At 41.0% G+C, this 21,555-nt stretch overlaps 1 protein-coding gene across 1 annotated transcript in view; it reads left to right on the top strand.

Annotated features, from left to right (window-relative positions):
* The window catches only part of ADGRA1 (adhesion G protein-coupled receptor A1), a 1,278,841-nt gene that overhangs the window by 444,294 nt on the left and 812,992 nt on the right, over window positions 1-21,555 (top strand). The window contains exon 12 of the mRNA XM_082267510.1: window positions 14,424-14,633. Coding sequence (XP_082123636.1) covers window positions 14,424-14,633 — 210 coding nt within the window. The remainder of the gene's footprint in view (window positions 1-14,423; window positions 14,634-21,555) is intronic.

The raw sequence follows: 21,555 nt of genomic DNA, 5'->3' as shown, positions 1-21,555 counted from the left end.
TATGTCTAAGTGTAAAATACATATAAGTATGTGTGTATATATACCACTATACACAAGTTCAGATGTTTTGCCTGCCTCCAAAGAACCCAAAAAAAGCCAAAAAAAACGCCCAGGTGTGTTGTTGCAGGCATTTTTTTGGTGTTTTTGGAGGCAGGCAAAACATCTGAACTTGTGTATAGTGGTATATATACACACACATATGTATTTTACACTTAGACATATATAGGTGTGATAGGAGCGTAATTATATTGGTGTTAATTATTTCATTAGCGCAAGCATATATTTCTGCTACTATCACACCTATATATGTCTAGGTGTATATATACATATAAGTATGTGTGTATATATACCACTATACACAAGTTCAGATGTTTTGTCTGCCTCCCAAAACCCCCAAAAAATGCCTGCAACAACACACCTGGGCGTTTTTTTTTTGGCGCTAGCGTTTTTTTGGCATTTTTTTGGGTTCTTTGGACGCAGGCAAAACATCTTAACTTGTGTATACGGGTATATATACACACATACTTATATGTATATATACACCTAGACATATATAGGTGTGATAGTAGCAGAAATATATGCTTGCGCTAATGAAATAATTAACACCAATATAGTTACGCTCCTATCACACCTATATATGTCTAAGTGTAAAATACATATAAGTATGTGTGTATATATACCACTATACACAAGTTCAGATGTTTTGCCTGCCTCCAAAAACCCCAAAACAATGCCTGCAAACAAAAACACCTGGGCGTCTTTTTTTTTTTTTTTTGGCGCTAGCGGTTTTTTGGCATTTTTTTGGGTTTTTTGGAGGCAGGCAAAACATCTGAACTTGTGTATAGTGGTATATATACACACATACTTGTATGTATTTTACACTTAGACATATATAGGTGTGATAGGAGCGTAACTATATTGGTGTTAATTATTTCATTAGCGCAAGTAGTGTTTTCTGCTCCTTTCACACCTATATATGTGCAGGTGTATATATATACATACATGGGTGTGTATATATACCCCCTATACACATGTTCAGATGTCATGCCTGACTCCAAACATGTGCTCAAAAAATCCCTATAGATGCCTGCAGCCAAAAAGAATGCTGACGGGGGCGAAGCCATATTACTGCAGCGAAAGTGACTTCAGATAAACTAGCTTTTCTCTATAGCGGTCACCCTGATATGGAAGGGTTTGGTCATCCTGCCATAGCAGTCACTGTCAGTTCACCCTACACTACACTATGGTCACCCTGGCACTTAACACTTTCCCTACAGAAACTGAATAATTAAAGCTAACTAAAGTGTAAAAGAGCACCCTAACTACACTAGATATCCCTTTCCTCACACTAATAAATGCTAAATGACACTTTGTAGCAGAAGTCCACGAACTGCTTCCACTCTCTTCCATGTCCCTGTATAACAATGCTAGGAATTTGGCGGGGGCTATCTTATATACTGGGGGGCGTATTCACTAATGATTGGTCTATGGACCCCCTAGTCACTCCAATCACATTCCTAGCATTCTCCTGCCCCCTCAATTGGCTTTTGCTAATGGTTCTGGTCCAATCATTGGCTTTTAAAGCCCATTTCCTGTCCCATTGCATTTTGGTCGGTTCTGGTTGCCGAATTCCGAACTTTTTGGGCAAAAGGTTCTAAATTCGGCCGAACCTCGAACAGCCAAAGTTCGGGTCGAACTGATGGTCGACCCGAACCGTTCGATCATCCCTAGTTAAGAATATAGATAGGAAGGAGTTGCTAGCCAACAAGTCCAAAAAAATAAACAATGTAGGAGAAATGGCTATGTTTCGCAAACTTTGGCTAATCTTGATGAGAGACAAAACCCTTAATAGTGTTTTGAAAAAAAAAAAAAAACACAATTTATATATCGTAGGGCTGACAATTTAAGAAATAGTTTGGCTCTTAAAATCCCTGACCCACCGAAGAAAAAAGTGACGTTCTTAGACCAGACGGGATTCTTTTTTTGCAAAAGATGTAAGGCTTGTAGGGCTGTGAAAAATAAAGCCAAGAAGATAATCTAATTTGAGTCCATTAATACAGGAGGAACATATGAGATAAAGAATTTTATCACATGTCAGTCCACTCATGTGACATACCTGATCACTTGTCCATGTGGATTACAGTATATTGATCGGACCACCAGGAAACTAGGGATTAGGATTAATGAACATGTAAATATTATAATCAAAGGCTTTCCAAAACACAGTCTATCCAACCACTTTAGGATTCATCACAATAGGGACCCCAGCCTTATGTTTTTTTGCGGCATTGATAGGATTGAGCAACATTGAAGGGGGGGGGGGGCAATATCACCCAGAATGTATCCTAGGAGTATGAATATAGAGATTGATTTAAATTGTTTAATTTCAGATTATTAATTAATTTGTTAATTTGTCATTATAAAGTATTTTCTCAGTGTAAAATGGTCCAATTGGATTTATTCCTTTGAGGTGAATTGTGGTAACATTTTATTATATAACTTAACCACTAGAGGGTATTGATTTGGCCCTTTCTCATCATTGAGGAGAAATGGAATTATATTACTAGACGGTTTGGGTAAATTACCCCATTTTTACCACTAGAGGTTCTTAAATTAGCCTCAACCACATATTTATACAATGTTTTAGTTTATTTTTCAAATTTTTAATTAAAATGAGGCACATTAATTAGAAACATACTGTCACGTACCTGATAGGAGACTGAATTGACAAGGTCGGGCTCTCTTGTATCTCCCGCTTTGGCCCCACTGAGGATGAGACAGAGGGTGCAGAGACAGAGGGTGCCGAGGGACGTGAGTGCCTGTGGGTGTTGATTGTAGAAATCCGCAGTGGGGAATGCGACTCTAAGGAGACCGTGGAACCAGAGAAGCAGGAACAGTAGTTATGTTCAGATGACTGGTTAAAGTTAAAGGGGCACTCCGCTAAAACTGATAGTTCTGGATAGACTGCTTGTCAAGATTCCAGAGGCTGGAGCGAACAGTGATATGCAGGGCTGATGCAGCAGGTGGCCAGGCAAGCACTCGAGTAGGACCGAGGGACAGGATCAGAGGAACATAGTCTTAGGAATAGCCGGGGTTATCAACAGGTGGGTAGCAAGGAACCAAGTCATTGTGGAAAAAGTTCGGAATTCGGCAACCAGAACCGACCAAAATGCAATGCAACAGGAACTGGGCTTTAAAAGCTCGTGATTGGACCAGAAACATTAGTAAAAGCCAATTAATGGACGGGAGGATGCTAGGAATGTGATTGGAGTGATTAGGGGGTCCAGAGGCCAATCAGTAGTGAATACGCCCCCCAGTATATAACATAGCCCCGCCAAATCTCTAGCACTGTAATACAGGGGCTGTGGAAGAGTGGAAGCAGTTCTGTTACTCCTGCTTCAAAAGTGTAATTTAGCAATTATTAGTGTGAGGAAAGGGATATCTAGTGTAGTTAGGGTACTATTTTCTACTAGTTAGATTCAATAATCTAGTTTCTGTAGGGAAAGTGTTAAGTGTCAGGGTGACCGTAGTTTAGTGTAGGGTGAACTGACTCCGACAGTTATGGCAGGGTGACCAAACTCTTCCATGTCAGGGTGACCGCCATAGAAAAAAGATCGTTTGTCTTAGAATTGCAGTAGAGCAGGGATGGGGCTCCGCTACTTTCACACCTGGCCGTTTTTGTTGCAGGTGTTTATTGGGCTTTTTTTGTGGTAGTCTTTTGAGGCAGGCATAACATCTGAACTTCTGTATAGGGGTATATATACACACACACATATACGTATATATACACATACACACATGTAGGTGTGAAAGTAGCAGAACCCTATGCCTGCGCTAATGAAATTATTTGCAGGGATAGGGTTCCGCTCCTATCACACCTGTATGTGTGTATGTGTATATATACATATATATGTGTGTGTGTATATATACCCCTATACAGAAGTTCAGATGTTATGCCTGCCTCCAAAGACGCCCAAAAAATTCCCAAAGAAACGCCTGCAACAAAAACGCCCAGGTGTGTTGTTGCAGGCGTTTTTTTGGGCATTTTTTGGGCGTCTTTGGAGGCAGGCATAACATCTGAACTTCTGTATAGGGGTATATATACACACACACATATATGTATATATACACATACACACAAATAGGTGTGATAGGTGCGGAGCCACATCCCTGCAAATAATTTCATTAGCGCAGGCATAGGGTCCCGCTGCTTTCACACCAATATGTGTGTGTGTATATACCCCTACACAGAAGTTCAGATGTCATGCCTGCCTCCAAAGACGTCCACAAAAAAGCCCACTAAACGCCTGCAACAAAAATGGCCAGGTGTGAAAGTAGCGGAGCCCTATCCCTGCTCTACTGCAATTCTTAGACAAACGATCTTTTTTTTCTGGTTCTGGACATGCTACAGAGCTAAAACTTCACAGTTACACTTTTTAGACCCCCCAGACACTAAATCCAAAGAAATCTTTTTTTTTTTTCAATAATTGGCTCTCTATCAAAAACGACAATTTTCAAGAACTTTTTTTGTGTGATTAATAGTCCCTGGGGCATGACCCAGAACCATAGGCACTTTTAGGGGCATTTATTGGGTTTTAGGGCTTCAAAATGGTGTTTTTTTATTACCGACGTTTGGGTCCCATTGATTTCAATGGGGTTCTGGAATCTGGACCCGAACTTTCGAGAAGTTCGGGTGTTCTGGTTGAACCGAACTTTTCAAAAGTTTGATCATCCCTAGTCAAGAACAGGCCAAGTCAGCAACAGGAGAACATGCAGGAAATTACCAGGACACAGCTGAAGATCAGTCAGCAAAGGAAATGGGAATGAGATCCCTTTTAAATAGCACGTGCGCATGCGCAAATTCTCTTGTGCATGCGAGCGCCTGTTAGCCAGTTCCCGGGAAGTACCCTGCACTTGCGCAAATCTATGCACCAGGCGTCTCACAGGGATTCCCTGACACATATACGGTAAGTGTATGTTGCTAGTTTATATGCGATTATGTCCATCGGTCCAGTAGGATTGAATCGGATTGGATAATTGTAAACCGGTTGTGTATATAAATAAGTGAAGTGACGTGCACAATCACGTGACCCCTGATGACATCAGATGCATGCTGATGAAACATGTAGGGCGAGACAAAGACGTGACATGCCACTTTTCGCTGTTTGGAACACAGGTGGAGTGCAGAACGGCGTCCCCTGCTTTTTAAATGCCTGAGAACATTAATTTGTCGTAAGTGTAACTTTTAATTGATTTAAATAAATTGTTTGGATGTACTACACTATGAGAAGCCTATCTCTTTTTTCGTCCACACTGTACCCCGAGAATCTGTACCCATATTGACAGGCTCTTCTAGATGTTTATAGATTATTATTTATGCTGATTATGACTCCTGTAATGGGGGTCAAATCCATCTGGTGAGTGTTCTGTGCATGTGAAAATCAGTGGCGAAGGGACCCACATATTCAGAGGTGATTTCTTAAGATTGGATGGTCTTGGAGGAAATGGAACACATTTTGGATTGCATTGTTCACAACAAACATTGGGACTTTTGAGCACTGTATTTCACTTTCTATATATATTTTTTAGTTTAAGTTCACTTGAAGTGCAGTCAATTTACTTTACTTGTTTATTTTTCAAGCTTTCTTTGCTTTATGACGTGCTGCTTTATGTATTTAATGTAATCACTATTTTTTTAGTAAAAATATTGTGCGCAAGTGTAGGAGTACCTAGTCACCTCATCCATCACTAATTCCCAACATTGATGTTAGTGGGCACAATAATGACCCCCAACATTGGTGACAATGAGTGCAATAATAACTCACAACATTGTTGGCAGTGGATGCAATAATAACCTCCAGAATTGGTGTCAGTGAGTAAAATGATAACCCCCAGCATTGGTGTCAGTAGAAACCATGATAATCCCCAGCATTGGTGTCCGTGAGTAGAATAATAACCCCCAACATTGGTGTCAGTAGGCACAATGAAAACGTCACTTTCTCCCTCTCCCGAGGGTAGGACTTTACCTGTACTTGGGCAGAGATACCTCTACCACAGTATAGTCTCTCTTACAGTGCTGAATGCTACAACACAGAGAGCATTCCAGTGCACCCTACTGCCACTCTACCTTCTATATGGTGCCCAATAGCCTGTTGGCCACATGCAAAAGTTTGGTGTGCTGCATGTTGGGCACTAGAGCTATAGATATTCAAACATTTCCATATTCTTAACAAGCAAAAATTAAAGCGGAGTTCCACCTAAAACAAAAAAAAATACATAAAAATACCCCTGGGACAGTCAGGGCTAGTGCATTCCACAATGGATAGCCTCTGAACTGTCCCAGGTCGCACTTACCTTTTAGAAGAAATACTTACCTTGAAAATGTCTTGTCCAGCGATGCCATCTCAGGTGTGGGCAGCTGAAGCCAGCGCGATCCTCTTCTGCGTCCTCTTCCGTCCTCTTTGGTCCCACAATGCACTGCACTGGTCCTGCCGTCACTTCCGGGGCTGCAGCGTCATCCCTGCACAGCTTCTGGGCATGCCCAGAAGCTGTTTAGCAAGGTATGACGCGCCTGCACCGGAACTGACGTCGGGGCCGGTGCAGGTGCATTGATTCCTGGGAGCGATGAGGTTCAGCTCCCAGGAATCATTGCAAGCCAGGAAGTGACTATGGGCCGCGGCCGCAGAGGGAGGAAGAGGAAGTAAGGTGAGAATATTTTCTTCTTAAAAAAGGTAAGTAAAAAAAAAAAAAAAATGTGATTATTCATTTGTTTTTCAGGTGACCTGGAGCAAGAAGATGGACCGATGTTAAATTTTAGGGTGGAACTCCACTTTAACTTTAAAATAAGTAGCAATTCCACCTTAAATTTACAGCAGAATCAATAAAGGCTTTCAAGTACTTCTTTGAGCACTGCTGGCAGGGCAGAACAGGTTAAGCTAAGCTTCAGAGAGAACAACTTTGATAAAATCAGTGCTTCTGCTGTAAATTTTAAAGATGAACTGCTCCGGAGTGCCAGTGGCTACAGAGGTCAATGATGGCTTGTTTTATTACTCATTAACTACTTGTTAAAAATATGTAAATACATGAATGATCATCTAGCCTCATGTTCACTTTAAAGATGCTCAGTTAAAGAAAATATACATTTTGCAATGCCTAACCCTAGTTAAAGATTTAAAACCAAAATTCTATTTGTATTCTCTAAATTTTCAGGATGTATTCCTTTCTTTTAGCTTTGTCTTCACTTGCTGATTTTGGTGCAGTACTTGTCATTTTGGTATGTACATCAGTATTCTGTATTGTCAGCAGTGCTTTTATTACCAGTATATTGAACCGCTTGTTTATCTGCACCCTGGTGCTACTGTATGTGCATTATGATAGCTGTATCCATTTATTTATTCTAGTAAAACAAGTAGCTTTGTCTCATGATGGTTTATTCATTTATTATTTCTGAAACCTTCTGATGTTTCTTTTGTTGGAATCCTAAGGGCCATATGAAAAGGAAAATGGAAATGTATGCAAGATGTTTTTTTTTTTTTTTTTTTTCAGCAGCACAGATCATTCTTTACTACTTTAACAATATCTTGGCTGACCTCCGCTTTCAGCAAAGTCGTTTAACTATTGCTTGCTATCAATTAACCTGGTAATTGGGCTATAATGATATGTAAGCTCCCTCTACAGTGTTTTCACATCATAATGCTACAGAGAGCCATTTGCGAGTCTAGTTTTGATTATGATAAAAAAAAGGGCAGATGTAGCCAAGCAGAGGATATGTTTTGAAATAATTTCAGCCATATCTATAGAGCATTATTATGAGTCTGAATATTTGAGCTGCTTCTATTGATTACTTCTTCAAGATCTGCCCAGCACAGTGTGAGCTGAAAGCTCCCTCCGAGTTTATTTTTTTAATGGTTTGCATTGGTATAAGACAATTCAGGAAAACTCAGATCCTACCCAGATAGGGTTATAGATCATAAGCAGGACACATGGACTGTCATATAAGGTGGCAAGGCAGCCAAACTAGCACTGGGCTTGAATGCCTTAGATTGAGTGACATGATGATTGTCGGTGATAAATTATGCTGGCTTTACTGCTTAACATCGGTTTCAGCAGGAGGAAAGCTGCTTCTTGCAACTAAAAACAGCAGCAGATTCCTATAGACTTTAAAGTGCCAATTGAAAAACATGAAGATGTGCAAAAAGTGTTCCCATAGTTGGCAACTAGATTTTTTGTTTAATTCTTAAACCTGAACTACAAAAATGTCAGGTGGAAGGTGATTGGTGCTATGGGAAACAAGAAACATTTTTTTTTACATCATCCTCCTTGTTTCCCCCACTGTTTTTTGCCAACAGTCAGTTTTCTGCTTCCATTCTCAGAATCCTTCAAAGTAACCCTACCAATGGGAAGCCATCCAATCACATCATCCTGTCATTGTGTCCAACAGTACGGGTAGTTCTCTTGGAAAAATCCCCCTACACACTTTAACCAGACACAGATAGAAGTCACAAGACTGCTATATACTGCTGATCAGAAAAGATGTTTAGCAGTTTATATTTATTAAAATAATTGCACTTCCATATTCTGTGTACTGTGGGAGACCAGATATAGTGAATGCAGGGTCCCGGGTTTAGTAACAAGTTAACATCATCGCTCAAATATTTAAATTCATATGCATTTAAGCAATTATATTAACATAACAGCAACTGAACAATTAAAAGAAAAAGTTTAATTAAATAAAATAAATTCTGGAAAGTCACTCACCATACCAAGGTCAAAAAAAAATGTAGTAAAATATTTTGTTTTGGCAAGTATAATCCACTTGCATTTTGAGGTCCAAGCCATGTATTGCTCTCAGCCCTTTTCTATTAGAATGAGGGGTCCTTTCTCTGGAAAACAGCATATTTGCCTGCAGGTGAAGGCTGTTGTCTATCCCCTGACCCCATAGTACTTGTAAATGGGTTTATTTGACCCCCTACTTATTCACTAAACCGCCACCATAATAGTTAAAATTAGAAATACCAACATTACTAAATTTCTTTACTAAAACTAAAAACAAATTCCTTTCAATAATTTCTTAAGAAGATACAAATCCAGTAGGTTTGTGTGATTTTGTTACCCTGATAATATTTTTGGATTCATCCTTGCGTATTCTTTATCTCCATCTATTGCCACTACTAGGCAGGATCAAGAGAGAGGGAAAGATGGAAAGAGTGAAAGAAGTAAATATATAGTTGATATTTTTCTCCTTTTTACCTACTAGTGTTGCTTTATTGTCAGGTGGTATTTTTTTGTGTGTGAGTTCTGCATTAATGATTAAAGGCACATTAATATTAACCAAAAAAAAAATGTAAATCCTAAAATCATATTTTAATCCCATTTAACAATATTGATATATACGCTTTAAACAGTGTCTAAAAAAATTAGATTTACAGACCCAAGGTGGCGCTACACCCAAAAATTTCAATATCTCATAAATGTACTCAATCTATACAAATGAGAGTTGCTAAAAGTGAAATAAAGCAAACGAACTTAGAAGAAATGTCGATTCGTCCTAAATAATGAAAGTTCATTACATACAGTAAATGTGTATTATTAAAAGTTCCACCATTAGTGTCCACAGATCATTCACAAGATGTCTTTCACTGTGCAGTGCTCGGGATTGCCACTCCCGAAGTGCAATTTATCTCACTCACCAGAAATCAATGTCTCACATAAAAGATGATTGGCACAAAACTCTTTTGGTAATCTGGTCCCAACATTCCATCGATCTTTCTGCTCAAAGTAATAATACCTCTTTAAACACTATCCTCCCAGCAACCGTCCATAAGAAAACCAAGCAGGAAAAGAGTTGTAGGATTAAAAAAGAGCACACACAGTACAGGTACAGATACAGGCATAGATGCATCAAATTGAACCATCTTCTCCTCACCACTCAGACTCTCCAGACTCACAGATGGCCTCAATAAACTATCATTGGTGTGGCCCAGCCCCCTATACACGTTACGCCCATGTTCTGGGCTTCCTCAGTAGCACTTTGGGAGTGGCAACCGTGAGCACTGCACAGTAGAAGACATCTTTTGGATGATCTGTGATCTGTGGAATCTAATGATGGAACTTTTAATACACATTTATGTGATGGTCTTTCATTATTTGGGACTAATCTAAAATTATTCTAAGTTATTGGCTTTATTTCTTTTTTGGCAACTGTCATTTGTGTTGATTGACTACATTTATGAATTATTGCAATTTTTGGGTGTAGTGCCACCTTGGGTCTGTATATCTACGTTTTGAGATACTCAAGTGTGTTTATTTATATTTAAAGGGGCAGCAACGCTATTATTGAAATTTAAATTTACACATTTTATTTTGAGAATGGGTTTTTATTTTACGCCAAATTATTTATTTTTTGGCTTCTTGGGCAGGGTGTGATTGGGTATTATAATCTCATATAAATATGTACACATTTCAAAAGATTATTTGAAATATGTTAACAGCTCTTATACAAGCCAAAATGTATTTTTCCTCCAGAGGTCTTGATATATTTGGTGTTATGAGCAGAGATGTTTCCTACACTGCTGACTTTCCATTACTTGTCCATAAAGAAGAATACTGGCAACTGGAACTACTAGCCGCCTTTGGCCATGTACAGCAGCTAATCCAAAAAATTAGGCTCCAACACAAACCTATTCAGAATTTTAATTATTGAAGTTTCTATGACGTTATGGGAATTATACAATTATATTTGCAGATCTAATTGGTAGCTTTTTCTAAAACGTATTCTTTCAGTGTAAATCTATTCTTCAATATGTTTAGTAGCATGTCTCATTGTATACATGTTTCTTAATATAACTATTTTTTGGGAATGCGTTGCAAAGTTTCATACCTGGAGATCCAGACAGCAATCTTTGTTGCAGTCTGATAACAAAAAGCCGATGCCTTGCAATTAGCAGCAGTGTTTTCAGCCCGCCGTGTGCTCTTTCAATTGGCCACCAGGCTGACTATCAGGTCTATTATATAGGCAGCCTAGAGGCCAACTAAGGGAGATTGCACAACAAGCTAACAATGCTGCTGCTAATTGCAAGTTTATGACTTTATTTAGTGCTGTCGGACTGCAACTAAAAGTGCTGTCTGAAACTCCAGGTATGACATTTTGCAACAAATTCACAAAAAAATAATTGAATTAGGAAAGATGTAAACAATGAGACATGTTGCGAAACATACTGCTGAACTGATTTACACTTAAAGGGTAACTTCATTTTTGTGGGGAAAAAAAATAACAATTAAAGAAAAAATATTATATCATATACAAATGCGACACAAGTCATATTGTAATTGAATATTATTAAAAATTACCTTTCCTTTTTAGTCTGCAGCCGCTGTCATTTTCTCAAAATGCTATGCAATATGGCTACCTGGAGATACAGAAATTACAGATATGTAATTCCTGCTCGAAGTCTGCACTAAGATACAAATCAGATTTCAGGCATCCCCTGCAACAAAAATGTCATTTTTGCTGAGATACTCCAAATGCTAACATGTCCAAAGGGATGCAGGCCCAGCAGCTTTCCTCATTAGTGCCCAGCAGCTGCTGCAGCTAAATGATAATTATGAAACCACTCCCATTAGACTCACTTTCCCACATGGGCACAAAGGAACAAATAGGGATTTCTTCAGAATAACAGGTAGGAATCTGCAACAAAGTTTGTTATAATCCTTATAATGTACAGAGATCACCCAGGTGGGATTTTTTATTTATTTTTTCTCAACAAAAGTCGAGTTACTTTTTAAAGAAACAATTTTAAGAAAAAGAAACATTGTGAGGCAGTGCTTAGCTTTGTCAGCCAAAAATAGAATTGGCATATACTGTATATACACGTTTGTGGATACTTGCCGACCGCCGCAAGTACATTTACTGTGGCAGTCAGCCGCTCCTGGGCAAAGCGACGTAGTACTAGATAGCTCGCCCAGGAGCCTGTAGGGGGCGAGCACGTGCCGCCGGAGGCACGCTCCCGCCCCTGCTCGTTCACAGGGATCCCCGCGCGTGTGACCGGCGGCTCCGATGTCCGCCGGTCACTCGCGATCTCCCGCAGGAGAGGGAGAAAGGCAGACGGCTGATGTAAACACAGCCATCTGTCATTCTCCCTGATGTAAGTACAGAGGCTATGCTATCCTGCTATGTAGGATCGTATGTCTCTGTGGTTACATTACAAGCCATGCCCCCCCGCAGTTAGAAAAACGCCCCTAGGGATACATTTAACCCACTGATCACCAATAAAGTTAACCCCTTCCCTGCCAGTGTCATTTTTACAGTAACAGTTCATATTTATAGCACTGATTACTGTAGTAATGTCACTGGTACTCCCAAAAGTGTCAAAAATGTCAGTCAGGGGTCCGATCTGTCCGCTGCAATGTCGCCGTTCCCGCAAAAAAAATCGCAGATCGCCGCCATTACTAGTTAAAAAAAAACAATAAAAATTACATAAATCTTTCCCGTAGTTATTAAACGCAATAACTTTTGCGCAAACCAATCAAAATACGCTTATTGCGATTTTTTTTTTTTTTACCAAAAATATGTAGCAGAACACAAATTGGCCTAAAATGTTAAAAAAATTTAGATTTTTTACATTTTTTTTGAGAATTTTATATAAAAAATTTGAAAAATATTGTTATTTTTTCAAAATTGTCGCTCTTTTTTTGTTTATAGCGCAAAAAATAAAAATCGGTCTGTTTGTGGGAAAAAAAGGACGTCAATTTAATTTGGGTACAGCGTCGCACAAAGAAATCCCTGTTTGTTTCTCTGTGCCTCTTTGCCAATTGGGTCTAATGGGTGTGGTTTCATAATTATCAACCAGCTGTGCAGCTGCAGAGGACTAATGAGGAAATCTGCTGGGCCTGCATCCCTTTAGACATGTTACCATTGGGAGTATCTCACCAAAAATGACATTTTTGTTGCAAGGGATGCTGCAGAAATCTGACTTGTATCTTGGGCAAACTTCTGGAACAATTGGTGACCCAATCACACAAGCAGGAAATTGTGTTTCTGGGGTGTGGTCAGTATACATTCTGTGTACAGAACAGCTCCAGGTAGCCATATTGCATTTTCAGAAAATTACAAAGCTGCAGATTGAAAAGGAAAGGTCATTTTTAATAACATTCAATTACCATATGACTTGTGTTGCAATTGTATATAATATTATTCTTTGTTTGCTATTTTTTTCCCCACAAAATCGGTGTTACCCTTTAAAGTGGTTGTAAAGCCACTGTACCTAAATACTAGAATACCCCTCTGTTATAGGAAGCTATGTTGCACAGTTTTTTTTTAAAATTATGCAGCTCAATACCTTTTTTCAGAGCACCGCTGTGTGGTCACGTGATCTCCCACCACTCGTCTTTCCAGATCTGGGGACTACAGCTCCCCCCAAGAGATCCCCCTCAGACGTCAGCTGGTAGGAATGGACGGGAGTGGCAGGAGGTCACCTGACTGCACAGCAGGGCTCTAAATTCAAGGTATTGAGCTGCATAATTTAAAAAAACAGGCACTGTGCAACATAGCTTCCTATAAGGGAGGGGATTCTAGTAAGTGGGCACAGTGACTTTACACGGAAAAGCAGTAGGAGGGGAGGGACGGGGAGCATATCAGCTCTCACATCACTGACTCAATAGCTGACAGGCAGGGAGTGAGGGGGAGAGGGAGAGCAGCGGGATGACGGAGGCACATAAACTGACCATGGTATCATGGATCAGCAGCCATGATTACCCTGGTCACCACACAGAAGGGGACACAGGAACAGGAGGGATAAACCAGTTTTTTTTTACAGCATAGAATGGGACAAATTACACTGCACAAGCACTATGCTATTTTTCATGCTTTAAAAGAACAGGATCTTTTTTTTTTTTTTTTTTTTTTTTTAAGGTTTACAAAAGCTTTAAGGCTAAAGGTAACAGCTTTTATGCAAGCCAAACTATATTTTGCCTTCATAGACCTTTGATCATTCTGCAGCTCATAGATAGCAGGGATGTTTTTGTAACTACATAAGTTATGCATCTTATTTTAAGTTTAGCTGTTTGTTTTCTGACCCATAGCAGTGTACACCATACTTAGAATAGATATGAAATCACTGGGATATCTTTGAGTGAATTTGGAAAAGGTTCAGGGAAATCAAGCTTACTAAATGTGTTAAAAAGTTGGGGGTATAAATAATGTTACAATTGTGATCATTTGATGTAAAAAGCTGAACTATAATGCTGTGTTGTTCATTTGTTTGAAAGAATGGCCATTTGTCAGATAATTTGTTTGTCTTGCAGCCCTGAAATAAGTTGTGTGCGGTAACAGATGTCCATGTAGCTTCCCTAAATAAAGTAATTTTAGAGTGTTGATTTCTTAAACACTTTGGCAAATGACCAGCTCCTCAATGTGTTTTTGACAGGTTTCCCTTAATATCGCACTGGAGGCTATCCTAATCAAGCCGGCAACCTTTATTGGCATGACTTGCATCGCCTACCAGCGAACATCTGCACATTCGGAGAGATCATTGATCCACAGTAATAAGGATGTAGATACGGAAAATATTCACAATTTAATTTTAAAGTGCACCTCTGGCAGTCTGACCGGATCGCTGCTGAACTTCTCCACAAAAGTAAGTGTGCATCAAATGCTAATTATGCTAAAGCTCTTTGTTGTGTAAATAACATTGAATTGTTTCTAAATCATCTGTTCTCTCAACCTGATATTTCTGTTTTGCGAAGATGCCAGCAGCTTGAGCTACCCATCATGTTTGTGGACTTAAGTTGGAAACTTTCTGTTCTACACTTAATTTTTTTTTTTTTTTTTTTACTACAAAGAATGCATCCCCTTCTATATAGGTGATGGGGTGTGGCAGATCTATGAGCTCCCAACACAGAAAAACTGTTGCTAGAACCCCATAAAGAAGTCTGTGGATTATTTAGTTAATTTGCACCCAACTGTAACTGAAATATCATCTGTGGAAGCACTGACCCTTTAATGTGTAGCTCCACATTTCTGCACCTTTGAGACACATTTGACAAGCTAATGGAGGACAGTGAAATTACTCTGTTTTGTAACTAGTATTTAACACCTATCTTTCTTGATTATGCTGGCAAAGTATACAAACAGCTGGCATACGTTTTACAGTGCTGATGAAGAATCATTGGCTTTGTTTCAAATATAAAGTATTTTTGAGGATATAACAATTGATATTTTGTCAAGAAATTAATTTCAGAATTTATCAATAAAATGCACAGTAACCTTTTTGATGGGCAGTTTACATGATGATAATCAAGACAAGGTAAGCTACATATTCAGAATCAGTTAGTATATACAGAAGATCAAGAAGAAGGGAGAGAGCGAGAGAGAAAGGGTAGTAGAAACTGTCCACCAGTGTCAGGACCCCACTGAAGTCCAAAGTCCCGATCCATATACCGTGTCACTACGTCAGGTTGGGGGAACTTCCAAAAGATCCCATAATTCCCATACCCGGTTATAAGCTTCAAGGGAGGAAGTTAGCGAAGCAGTCAGGTATTCCATTCTCTTCACATCTCAGATCCTGGAGTGCATATCAAAGAGAGATCAAAGAGAGAGGGAGGCTTCCATTTCTTGCATTTAAGAGCAACCAAGCACGTGTACATGGAGTTTTTTTACACAATTTAGAAAAAGAAGCGGGTGGGAGACCCAGGAAAAAGGTTTTAGGATTAAATGGCACCCAGGATCCAAAGATGGAATGGAGGAGGGAATGAACCATCTGCCAAGAAAATATTTTTTTATGCTGTATCATGTATGAAATTAATCCACTGTAGTTTGCTTGGAGGTGTGTAAAACATCTACTGTGGGGCAAAAAAATGTTCCATTTCGCTGCCTTATTTAAAATATTTTTATAAACATATTTAAGGGTCTATAGAGAAAAAACAGATAACACTGGTATAACAGATAATTTAACAAAGTAAAGGGTGGCCTGATGTATAGGTACGCTATTTAAACGAGCCTTGTGTGGGAAGTACTATTTAAGAAACAATCGGCAGGGATCTGCTGAAGCCACGCATCAAACCCACCATGGGCTGAAACATAGCCTTTAGTAAGTATCTATATAAAATACATAAAATAAAGTCAAAAAGAATTGCCAGGCGCCCGGCAATTACATAGTTACATAGTTAGTGAGGTTCAAAAAAGACATCAGTCCATCCAGTTCAACCTATGATGTGTGTGTGTGTCTACTGCTAACCGCACATTGCATACCCCCGTATGTTGTGGTCTTTAAGGTGCCCATCTAATAGTTTTTTGAAACTATCAATGCTCCCTGCTGATACAACGGTTTGCGGAAGAGAATTCCACATCCTTACTGCTCTTACAGTGAAGAACCCCCTGCGTATTTTAAGGTTAAACCGCCATTCCTCTAGTTTTAGTGAGTGGCCACATGCCTTATTGTATTTCCTTTCTCTGAATAGGTTTTTCCATATGCTAGGGATGCCAGTACAATATTTGTACATTGATATCATATCCCCCCTCAATCGTCTCTTCTCCAGAGAGAATAAGTTCAGTGCTTGCAGTCTTTGCTCATAGCTGATGTCCTCCATTCCCCTAATTATTGTTGTTGCCCTTCTCTGGACTTTCTCCAGTTCCAGCACATCCTTCCTGAGGACCGGTGCCCAGACCCTTGACAGCATACTCCAGATGTGGCCGGACCAGAGTCTTGTAGAGTGGAAGAATAATATCTTAATTTCTGGAGTGAATCCCCTTTATTTATAAATCCCAGTATTCTGTTGGCTTTGCTTGCAGCGGCTTGGCATTGCATGCCACTGCCAAGCCTGTTGTCTACCAGTACCCCCAGGTCCTTTTCCATCCTAGACTCACCCAGAGGTCCCTCCCCCCCAGTGAGTAGCTTGCTTTCTGGTTTCTGGCACCCAGGTGCATTACTTTACATTTTTCAACATTAAACCTCATCTGTAAAACAAAGAAAGAGAATATAAAACCAAAGCCCAATATCTCTATCACCCTGCGCTGGTAGGAGGATGTGGACGTGCTAAACTGTATAGATACAGTATATTAGCAATATCTAGCAGCTGCCTTGATGCACATAAATAGATAAAAGGATGTGATTAGCCTCAAAGTCTAAGACAAGGAAGTACCACATAAGCAGCGCTTAAAATAAATAAATGCATACATATGACAATATGTGCATAATACAATCAGGTGAGAAAGATGTACTAGCAGTATATATTGAAGTCCATCTGACAAATCCAAAGGGATGACCCGTCACCATGAAGTGAAACAGATATGGATGACAAACTTCCACCACACCGCGTGACCCCTTAGGCAGTCAACACTCACCAAATGCCTGCAAACAATGAGCCTTCAAAATTATAACATGAATCCCGGATCGCTCCACCGGATAATGAACACTAGCAGGTGACCAGAAGGATCTCACTCGGGAATGGCTCAAAGATGACTGGAATACTCAGAGCGGCATCACCTTTAAGAAGCAGCAAATTCTAATCAAGGCTCTTGATAAAAAGAGCTGATCATCTGCATCACTGGACGACAAGATTTCCACCCTAGGCTTTGCCTTCTACATTTACAGACATAAAAATAAAAATAACCTGCATAGCGCTGCTTATGTGGTACTTCCTTGTCTTAGACTTTGAGGCTAATCACATCCATTAAACTTCATCTGCCATGTAGTTGCCCACCCCATAATTTTGTTCAGGTCCGCTTGTAAGGTTTCCACATCCTGCCCAGAAGATATTGGCATGCTTAGTTTAGTATCATCCGCAAATACTGAGATTTTGCTCGATATCCCCTCCTCTAGATCATTTATGAATAAATTAAACAGGATTGGCCCCAGGACAGAACCCTGGGGGACCCTGCTTTCCACACCCGCCCAATCTGAGTACTCCCCATTAATCACCACCCTTTGCAACCTCCCCTGGAGCCAGTTCTCTATCCAGGTACTCACCTTTTGGTCCATACCTACCTTCCTTAGTTTGAACAGTAAGCGTTTGTGGGGAACGGTGTCAAAGGCCTTAGCGAAGTCCAGATACACCACATCCACAGGCTTACCTTTATCTAGGTGGCAGCTCACTTCATCATAGAAGGTTAATAGATTGGTTTGGCAAGAAAGATTTTTCATGAATCCATGCTGATTACTACTAATAATACCGTTTTTATTACTAAAGTCTTGTATGTGGTCCCTTAACATCCCCTCCAAAATCTTGCAGACTACTGATGTTAGGCTGATCGGCCTATAGTTTCCCGGGATATATCTCAGCCCCTTTTTAAATATTGGTACCACGTTGGCTTTTTTTCAATCAGCTGGCACCATACCCGTCTGTAAACTATCCTTAAAGATCATAATGGGCTGGCAATCACCTGGCTGAGCTCTTTAAGAACCCTCGGGTGCAAGCCATCTGGTCCCGGTGATTTATTTATGTTAAGTTCCTCTAGTTTAGTTCTAAGTCTATCTTCTGTTAGCCATGGCGGTATTTCCTGAGGTGTGTTGTTTAGTTTGGCCTTACAAGCTGGGTTAGTGTAGCCCCCAAATTCTTTTGTGAAGACTGAAGAGAAGAAATTATTTAACATTACCACCTTTTCCCTGTCCTCTGTGTCCAAAACTCCCTTATCGTCTTTTATGGGGCCAATGTGTTCTGGCCTCGCTTTCTTACTGTTTATATACTTAAAGAATTTCTTGGAGTTCTTTTTACTCTCTTCCACTATATGTCTCTCGTGTTCTATTTTAGCCGCCCTGATTTCGTCTTTACATTTCTTATTACACTCTTATTACATTTCTTATTACATTCTTATTACACTTTTTTTTTTTTACATTTCTTATTACACTTATTACATTACATTTCTTATTACATTCTTGTAATGCTTGAATGCTACCAATGACCCCTCAACCTTGTATTTTTTGAAGGCCTTTTCTTAGTATTAATATGCATTTTTATGTTGGAGTTTAGCCACCCAGGGTTTAGTTTTGCTCTTTTAAATTTATTTCCCTTTGGAATGCACTGGTCAATCCCTTTGTTAAGTATGCTCTTGAAGCACTCCCATTTTTCCTCCGTGTTCTTTGTTCCCAGGGTTCTATCCCATTTGATATTTTCTAGCAGAGAGCGCAGTTTTGGGAAATTGGCTCTTTTGAAATTCAGTGTCCTTATATTGCCCTTGTGTTTCCTATTACTGTAATTAATACTGAAACTAATTGACCTATGGTCACTGTTTCCTAAGTTGTCCTGTATTTCTATATCCGTGAGCAGGTCTGTATTGTTGGTAATCAGTAGGTCAAGAACCGCATTGTTTCTTGTCGGTGCATTCACCATCTGACCCATGAAATTGTCCTGCAAAACATTTAGGAACTGCCGAGCCTTGGCTGAATGCGCGGTTCCTTCTGCCCAGTCTATATCTGGATAATTAAAGTCCCCCATTATAATGACATTTCTCATCCTTGCTGCCAATCCTATCTGTAAAAGGAGGTCTGCCTCCCCCTCCTCATCCTCCCTCTGGTTGGGGGGCCTATAGCATACGCCCAATATTACCTTCCCCACAGTGCCTTCCATTTGAAGTTCTATCCATAGGGATTCTGCCTAATTCTACATCTGTACCCTCCCCCCATCACCTAGTTTAAAAGCCCCTCTAACTTTTCAGCCATCTTCTCACCCAGTACGGTTACATCCTCCCCATTTAGGTGCAATCTGTCCCTTCCATAGAGCTGGTGGCCGACTGAGAAGTCGGCCCAGTTCTCCAGGAACCCGAAACCCACCTTACTAGCTCCTCAGCCACTTGTTAACTTCCCTAATCTCTTGCTGCCTCTCTGGTGTGGCTCAAGGTACAGATAGTATTTCTGAAAATACTACCTTGGAGGTCCTACTCCTCAACTTGGCTCCTAAGTCCCTGAAATCGTTTAGGACTCTCCATCTTCCTCTGCCTATGTCATTGGTACCCACGTGTACCATGACAGCTGGGTCTTCCCCAGCCCCACCCAGTAATCTGTCCACCTGATCCGCGATGTGCCGAACTTGAGCGCCCGGTAAACAACAGACTGTTCGGCGCACACGGTCTTTGTGGCAGATTGCACTGTCTGTCCTTCTAATAATTGAGTCCCCTACCACCAGCACCTGTCTTTCCTTTCCCTTTCTCCCGGCCTCACTGGAGGAGTTCTTCACCTGGCAGCTAGGGACATCGCTCTGCTATAGCAATGCTGGTCCCTGACTGGTTTCCCCAACATCACACAACGGGGCGAATTTATTGTAGTGCTCCAGCCCAGGATCAGCCTCCTTGCCTTGTCCCCTTCTACCCCTCCTAACTGTCACCCCTCTACTCTGCTCTGATGCCTGCACCTCCAATACTCCGCCCACCTCTGTGCAGGCCCCTGCCTGCGCCTGACTGGTACGATCCTGGCTCTCCTTCGGTATGGACATTTGGCTCAGTGTTGCCAGCTGCTTCCCTAGATTCAGGACCTGAGCTTCCAGGGAAGCAACGTGCTTACATTTTGCGCATTTGTAATCGCCCTCGATCGCATGATCGAGGAACGCATACATACCACAAGATGTACACCGAGTCGCATCTCCACACCCGCCGGGCATTGTACCTACTAATCTAATCTAATGGGGATTTAGTAATTAAAGTCTGTCCTGTGTGGCTGTTTCCTGGCTTCCTAACTCTACCTTTTCCCCCTCTGGTACTCCGCTACACTCACTTGACACTTAGTCGCACAACACTCACAGTGGCACACCCTCACAGTTGCACAACGCCCAGAGTCGCACCACGCTCCCAGAGGCACCACGCTCTCAGTCGCACCACACTCTGTCGCACCACACTCTGTCGCACCACACTCTCTGTCGCACCACACTCAGTCGCACCACACTCAGTCGCACCACACTCTCAGTCGCACCACACTCTCAGTCGCACCACACTCTGTCGCACAACACTCCCAGTCGCACAACACTCCCAGTCGCACAGCCCGGTCAGACGCACAGCCCGGTCAGACGCACAGCCCTATCAGTTGCACAGCACTCTCAGTTGCACAGCACTCTGTCGCACAGCACTCCCAGTCGCACAACACTCTCAGTCGCACAACACTCTCAGTCGCACAACACTCTCTGTCGCACAGCACTTTCAGTCGCACAGCACTCTGTCGCACAACACTCTCAGTCGCACAGCACTCTGTCGCACAGCACTCTGTCGCACAGCACTCTCAGTCGCACAACACTCACACTCAGGCACTCGCAGTTATTCCTAGACACTCGCAGGTACTCCCAAATGCTCAGGTACCATTAGGTACTCGCAGATGCTCAGATACTACTTTACACCCACAGTTTAGTCAGTCAGTTACAGTCACAGTCCCAGTACAGTTACAGTATAGCTACAGTCACAGTACAGTCACAGTACAATCACAGCCCAGTCAGGGCACAGCTATAGTCACAGTCCAGTCACAGTACCGTAACAGTCAGTCACAGTTCCTTCTGACTTCCCCCCCAGCAGCCGAACAGCTGATCAGCTGATCGGTCACCTACTCACCTCCTGTTACTCCTTCAGTCCCTCCGGGTTCTCCG

The sequence above is a fragment of the Pelophylax lessonae genome (genome assembly GCF_965119305.1).
Source record: "Pelophylax lessonae genome assembly, chromosome: 9".
NCBI lineage: Eukaryota > Metazoa > Chordata > Amphibia > Anura > Ranidae > Pelophylax > Pelophylax lessonae.
This window is presented reverse-complemented; position numbering and strand designations above follow the sequence as displayed.